This window comes from Mizuhopecten yessoensis, unplaced genomic scaffold, assembly GCF_002113885.1.
Source record: "Mizuhopecten yessoensis strain PY_sf001 unplaced genomic scaffold, ASM211388v2 scaffold2065, whole genome shotgun sequence".
Lineage (NCBI taxonomy): Eukaryota > Metazoa > Mollusca > Bivalvia > Pectinida > Pectinidae > Mizuhopecten > Mizuhopecten yessoensis.
The window spans coordinates 526,763-534,228 of record NW_018404360.1 but is presented as its reverse complement, the minus strand read 5'-3'; the positions used below and the strand labels follow the sequence as shown (position 1 = coordinate 534,228).

The 7,466-nt window shown below is 39.1% G+C and overlaps 2 protein-coding genes across 2 annotated transcripts; both read left to right on the top strand.

Moving 5' to 3' along the window:
- Nucleotides 1–354: 354 nt before the first annotated feature.
- Nucleotides 355–1,430, top strand: LOC110444763 (protein FAM43A-like). The gene has a single exon (XM_021489127.1). The coding sequence runs from the start codon at nucleotides 552–554 to the stop codon at nucleotides 1,428–1,430; it is 879 nt and encodes a 292-aa protein (XP_021344802.1). The 5' UTR covers nucleotides 355–551.
- A 3,091-nt stretch (nucleotides 1,431–4,521) lies between these two features.
- LOC110444739 (protein FAM43A-like) lies at nucleotides 4,522–6,390 on the top strand. The gene has a single exon (XM_021489105.1). The coding sequence runs from the start codon at nucleotides 4,987–4,989 to the stop codon at nucleotides 5,863–5,865; it is 879 nt and encodes a 292-aa protein (XP_021344780.1). The 5' UTR covers nucleotides 4,522–4,986; the 3' UTR covers nucleotides 5,866–6,390.
- Nucleotides 6,391–7,466: the final 1,076 nt, after the last annotated feature.

Genomic DNA, 7,466 nt, shown 5'->3' with positions numbered 1-7,466 from the left:
TCATGGTTTACTACAATACAGCTACCTGACATCATGGTTTACTACAATACGACTACCTGATATCATGGTTTACTACCATACGGCTACCTGACATCATGGTTTACTACAATACAGCTGCCTGACATCATGGTTTACTACCATACGACTATCTGACATGGTTTACTACCATACAGCTACCTGACATCATGGTTTACTACAATACCACTACCTGACATCATGGTTTACTCCCATTTGGCTACCTGACATCATCGTTAACTACCATACGACTACCTGACATCATTGTTTACTACCATACGGCTACCTGACATCACATGTTGAGTGACCGGCGATAATGCAAAAGAAGCACGACTGGAATGTCAAAAAATGTCTGTAATTTATGGTAGCATTTATTTTTAGAAAGTCGTACCAATAGAAATCTGACAAACGGGATATATAAGTGTTTAACGTGAGGTGGTCTTGTTATTTTAGCAGCTTCGGTGATTGATTAAGTATATCTGTATTTCACGGTACGTGAGCTGTCGGGACAAGTCGTGCATACTTAATTCGCCACAATGTTCAGTTCGTTAAAGGTGAGAGCTAAAATAACGGAGAAGGATCCTGTGTTCAAAGTACGATATATCGGATGCACGGAAACGTTTGTGGCCACAGGGAAGGGCTGTACTAATGGTCCTGTTCAGAAACTATGGGATAACGCTGGAGAGGAAAAATCCCTGAAGCGAACTACAGTTCAGATAAACACCAATGGTATACTCTTGGAGGATATGGATGGAAAGGGTAAAGGTGCACATGGCAGACTGTTCAGCATAGAAAATATATCATTCTGCAATGCAGATTGCATTCTGAATGAGCGGATCTTCACGTGGATTTGTAAAAATGCATCGTGCCCGAGTCTCATCTGTCACGCTGTGTTGTGTAGCAGTGAAGAGAAGGCCAAGACCATGGCACTTGTATTGTCACGAGCATTTCAGATAGCTTACAAAGAGTGGCAAATGAGCAAAACAAAAGTTACACGTGAGAACAGAAGAAAACAAACAAAAGATATCGAAAAAGCTGCAGAATCGTCCATTCCTATCAAGCAGTATAGCAATGTTCGTTTGACCAAAGCAAATCACGCAACCGTTACATCTACCGGCAGTACTACAAGTTTGAATGGTTCCACCAGGAGCGACTCCGAATGCCAAACTGAACAACCGGCCGTAAGTGAATACATAAACACTAACAATGATCCAATATATGATGTTCCAAATGAACTTGCTAACAAATCTGATTCAACAGAATCAAATGGCCCCTTTTCCGGAAGTACTGTCATATTGGATTCAGACACTGAAAACGAACTTTCGAAAAGCTTTTCCATGCAGGCATTTATTGACGGAGATGAATCAGATTCTTTATCTTGTGGAAGTAAATGGAAAAGGAATTACATGTGTTAGTCACGTTTATCAAAATATGTCTCAAGTCAAATGTATATATATAATTACTATAACTACAATACAGCTACCTGACATCATGGTTTACTACAATACGACTACCTGACATCATGGTTTACTACAATACGACTACCTGACATCATGGTTTACTACAATACGACTACCTGACATCATAGTTTACTCCCATTTGGCTACCTGACATCATCGTTAACTACCATACGACTACCTGACATCATCGTGAACTACCATACGACTACCTGACATCATTGTTTACTACCATACGGCTACCTGACATCATTGATTACTACCATACACCTTCCTGACATCATTGTGTACTTACATACGATTATCTGATGTCATTTTATTCTTCTGTGCGACTATTTGATGTAATTGTTTACTTCCATACGACTACCTGATGTCATTATATTCTACTGTACGACTACCTGATGTCATTGTTTACTATCACACAACTACCTGATGCCATTGTTTACTATCACACGACTACCTGATGTCATGGTTTACTATCACACGACCACCTGACATCATTGTTTTCTACCATACAACTACCTGACATCATGGTTTTCTACCATACGACCATCTGACATCATGGTTTTCTACCATACGACTACCTGACTTCATGGTTTACTACCATACGACTACCTGACGTCATTGTGTACTACCATACGACTACCTGACATCATTGTTTTCTACCATACGACTACCTGATATCTTGGTTTACTAACATTCGACTACTTTACGTCATGGTTAACTACAATACGATTATTCGTTCAGGTTAGAAAAGGTATTTTCTTCGTTTTGTAATATATCTGATGCTAAATCATTCTCTTGTCGCTGATTGTCAAAGCTAATATGAAAAGGCAAAGCCAGAAAAGATATTTCCTGATTCAGAATAAAAAAGATAAGCTTTTTAAAATGTTAGCATGTTGAGGAATGATAATTAAACATGAAAGCTCATTATTAATACGTCTGTCTGTCTATCTGTCTGTCTATCTGTCTGTCTGTAATTCTTCTTTGCTTGTTCTCAAATTATAGTGTTCTCGATGATGATGATTGATGAAAATGATCAAAAGTTGATAGTGATGATTATTATAATGATGAGTTAAGGTTGATAAGGATGAATGGAGGATAATGATGAGAATTATTCTGAGATAACTGTACTCAAAAGAGGCCCAGAGGGCCTGTATCGCTCATCTGGAAATGTTAGCAAAATTGAAGATGAAATAACCAAATATTTCTGTACATGTATTACAAGGTAAGTCAGGGAGTATATTTATATACAATTGGACAAAACCCTGTCATTCCTACAGGAAAAGGAGGATTTTGAAGATTTGCTAGGTTTCTACTATTGGGCCCCGCCCCTTTGCCCTCAGGGGGACCATACCCACCGTTGATACAAAATTAGTTCCCCTTCACCCAAGGATGCTTTAGACCAAAAATGGACATAATTCTGTCATTCCTACAGAAGAAGAAGGGTTTTAAAGCTATTTTTCTATTTTCCCTATTTGGCCCCGCCCCTCTGCCCAGGGGGGTAAAAACCACAGTTTATACAAAATTGGTTCCCTTTCACACAAGGGTGATTCGTCCCAAATTTGGACAAAATCCTTTCATTCCTACGACAGAATCTGGAAATGTCAGCAAAATTGAAGATGAAATAGCCAAATATTGCTGTACATGTATTACATGGTAAGTCAGGGATTATATTTATATGCAATTGGACAAAACACTGTCATTCCTACAGGAAAAGGAAGATTTTGAAGATTTGCTAGGTTTCTACTATTGGGCCCCGCCCCTTTGCCCTCAGGGGGACCATACCCACCGTTGATACAAAATTAGTTCCCCTTCACCCAAAGATGCTTTAGACCAAAAATGGACATAATTCTGTCATTCCTACAGAAGAAGAAGGATTTTAAAGCTATTTTTCTATTTTCCCTATTTGGCCCCGCCCCTCTGCCCCAGGGGGTTAAAACCCACAGTTTATACAAAATTGGTTCCCCTTCACCAAAGGATGCTTCAGACCAAATACTGACAAAATTCTGGCATTCCTACAGAGGGAGAAGAATTTTAAAGAATTTGCTAAATCACCCCTATTGGGACCCACCCCACAGGCCCCAGGGGGGTCAGACCCACCATTTATACAAAATTGATTTCCCTTCATCATTGGATGCTACTGTTCAAATTTGGTCAAAATGCTTTCATCCCAAAGGAAGAAAAGGTATAGTAAAGCTATTCCTCGATATCCCTTATTGGGTTCGCCTCTCTGCCCCCAGGGGGATCAGGCCAACTGTTCATACAATGTTGGTTACTCTTCACCAAAGGGTACTTCATACCAAATTTGGACACAAATCTGTTGTTCCTACAGAAGGAGAAGGATTTTGAAGAATTTGCCCTATTTTCCCTATTGGGCCCCGCCCCTTTGCCCCCAGGGGGGCACACTCACTGTTAATACAAAATTGAGTCCCTTTTGCCCAAGGATACTCCAGACTAAATTAGGATAAAATCCCTTCATCCCTACGGTAAAGGAAGGACTTTCAAGCTTTTACCTCAATTTCCCCTATTCGGCTCCACCCCTCTGCCCGCAGAGGGACCACACCCACCGTTTACACAAAATTGAGTCCCCTTATGCACGAGGATGCTCCAGACCAAAATCTATTTGGCCGTTTAGGACTAGTAGCGTTTTAAAGGACGGACGGACGACGGACGCTGCGATATGGCATACGCTCACCATGGTCCTTCGGACCAGGTGAGCTAAAAAGGGTTCGGGGAGCTGTTCAGTGAATGAAGGGGGAACTATATAAATGCAGCGTTTTAAAGAAATATATTTCAATAATTATCAACGACCATCGAAATTAATAGCGGATCAATATAAATCAATAAATAATGATGATAATTTCCGTCATAGATCTGACGTTCCATCTAAACATTAACCTACAAACACTGTTTTCCACTCCATTCCCGGAGCGTGCATTATAGCTAGTGCCAGGCTTTGCTTGATTTTACCTCCTAGTTCATATAACATACCTGTAATGAAGGTGTAGACGAAACCCCGAGATAACACAAGTCACGTGACGCTCTACCGACTCGGAATCGATTTCATCTGACTGCGAAGAAAGACGTATGTACGTAAATAGACCATGGTCTGTCATATGTGTGTATCGTGAGGTGATATCTTCCGGTGATTTTAATATTATCTTATCTGCCAAATTCTGAAGAGTGGGTGCTAGAATACTCAAGTTTGGACCTGTCATTCTCAGTAGGAACTTGACATGCTAAACAACACGGTTACCGTCTGGTGGAGTATATGTTGAGTGACCGGCGATAATGCAAAAGAAGCACGGCTGGAATGTCAAAAAATGTCTGTAATTTATGGTAGCATTTATTTTTAGAAAGTCGTACCAATAGAAATCTGACAAACGGGATATATAAGTGTTTAACGTGAGGTGGTCTTGTTATTTTAGCAGCTTCGGTGATTGATTAAGTATATCTGTATTTCACGGTACGTGAGCTGTCGGGACAAGTCGTGCATACTTAATTCGCCACAATGTTCAGTTCGTTAAAGGTGAGAGCTAAAATAACGGAGAGGGATCCTGTGTTCAAAGTACGATATATCGGATGCACGGAAACGTTTGTGGCCACAGGGAAGGGCTGTACTAATGGTCCTGTTCAGAAACTATGGGATAACGCTGGAGAGGAAAAATCCCTGAAGCGAACTACAGTTCAGATAAACACCAATGGTATACTCTTGGAGGATATGGATGGAAAGGGTAAAGGTGCACATGGCAGACTGTTCAGCATAGAAAACATATCATTCTGCAATGCAGATTGCATTCTGAATGAGCGGATCTTCACGTGGATTTGTAAAAATGAATCGTGCCCGAGTCTCATCTGTCACGCTGTGTTGTGTAGCAGTAAAGAGAAGGCCAAGACCATGGCACTTGTATTGTCACGAGCATTTCAGATAGCTTACAAAGAGTGGCAAATGAGCAAAACAAAAGTTACACGTGAGAACAGAAGAAAACAAACAAAAGATATCGAAAAAGCTGCAGAATCGTCCATTCCTATCAAGCAGTATAGCAATGTTCGTTTGACCAAAGCAAATCACGCAACCGTTACATCTACCGGCAGTACTACAAGTTTGAATGGTTCCACCAGGAGGGACTCCGAATGCCAAACTGACCAACCGGCCGTAAGTGAATACATAAACACTAACAATGATCCAATATATGATGTTCCAAATGAACTTGCTAACAAATCTGATTCAACAGAATCAAATGGCCCCTTTTCCGGAAGTACTGTCATATTGGATTCAGACACTGAAAACGAACTTTCGAAAAGCGTTTCCATGCAGGCATTTATTGACGGAGATGAATCAGATTCTTTATCTTGTGGAAGTAAATGGAAGAGGAATTACATGTGTTAGTCACGTTTATCAAAATATGTCTCAAGTCAAATGTATATATATAATTACTATAACTTCACTAAGGCCTCTATTATTCAAGTTATTCATGGAAATATTGTGAGTATAATCAATCATAACGCACAAAAAAAACATCCTTGTTTAATTTTGTAACATTACATGAAAATGTTGCAACGTTTTTACAATTGCGGTTTCTGCGAGTTCGGCAAAAATATAACGAATGTGTATTAAACTTATATTGTAAAGTAAACACCCGCCGCAAGACCGCGAAATGGTGTGAAAATATAAACCGCAAGTAAATATAAACAAGAATCTTGGAATGCTATCAATTAAATAGACAATTATTTTATTTTAAAATAGATTATTCCTTAAATATTTTTTTTAAAGTATCAGACCCCCTATATTATATACCTAAGTATCAGACCCCCTATATCATATACCTAAGTATCAGACCCCCTATATTATATACCTATGTATCAGACCCCCTATATTATATACATATGTATCAGACCCCCTATATTATATACCTATGTAGCAGACCCCCTATATTATATACATATGTAGCAGACCCCCTATATTATATACATATTTATCATATCTTTACTCAGAATATGAGTGTTTTTGCATATTTGATAACTTCTGACCACTCCTGATACCACTTCCGGTCACCCGTTTGATAAGTTTCTCGTAATGCACCCCCATGCGATAACAATTCTTGTACCCCTGTTCGGAACACCTCTACCTCTGTATTGGATATATAGGAAGCGCCCGAAGCTATCCGAGTAATGACCCGTACTCTTGCATATAAGTCGGTGAGCTAGCCCCATCAATCAATCAATCAGCTCTCAGTTAGTGAAAGTCTTCAAGAGACTGTCTGTCTCACAGTCTCCTTCTTTTTCACTATTACCGTCATTTACATTTTGTAGGTAGGATATCTTTTGGAATTATGCCTCTTAAAGTATAGAATACATAGAGTTTAAATATACCTATAGAATATTAAGGAACTGCACTAAATTATATCTTATAAATATAATTATGAGACCTATATTTGTGTTATTTGATTTTTTTTATCGGGTATAAGATATATTTGTGTTATTTGATTTTGTTATCGGGTGTGAGAAATATTTGATAAAAGAATTGCAACGAATTAAAGGGACATCACGTGAAAAGGCGGTTTTTTTTAATGAATGTATGTATTGTATGCACTTCCACTTATGTTACCTCGCTATCCCCATATTCATAGTCCGTTCCAAATGTCCAGTTTGACCACTTGAATTGTTCGGGAAAGCCCGGCTAAAAATAGCGCCGATAACGTCACCTGATTAGGCAGCAAACACAAGTGGTGCGAGCGAGATGAAACGGTTTACAAAGGGGCCCTCAGAGAGGGGCCGTCAGGCAACTGCAACTTCTTACCGCACTATGAAACCAAGTTATATGATTTCTAATTCCGTATTCAAACTTATTGAACAGTAATTATTCATCATCAGAAGTTAATTGCACACTTGCCAATATTAAGAATTTAAATTTATTTAGCTTTTAACATAAATTTGTTGCCAATAAAATTAAACAAAGGATGGGGCACAAGTTTTTACAATTTATCACAG

What these genes read in the sequence shown, in the direction of transcription:
- LOC110444739 (XM_021489105.1), top strand. Translation starts at nt 4,987, where the DNA reads ATGTTCAGTTCGTTAAAGGTGAGAGCTAAAATAACGGAGAGGGATCCT.
- LOC110444763 (XM_021489127.1), top strand. Translation starts at nt 552, where the DNA reads ATGTTCAGTTCGTTAAAGGTGAGAGCTAAAATAACGGAGAAGGATCCT.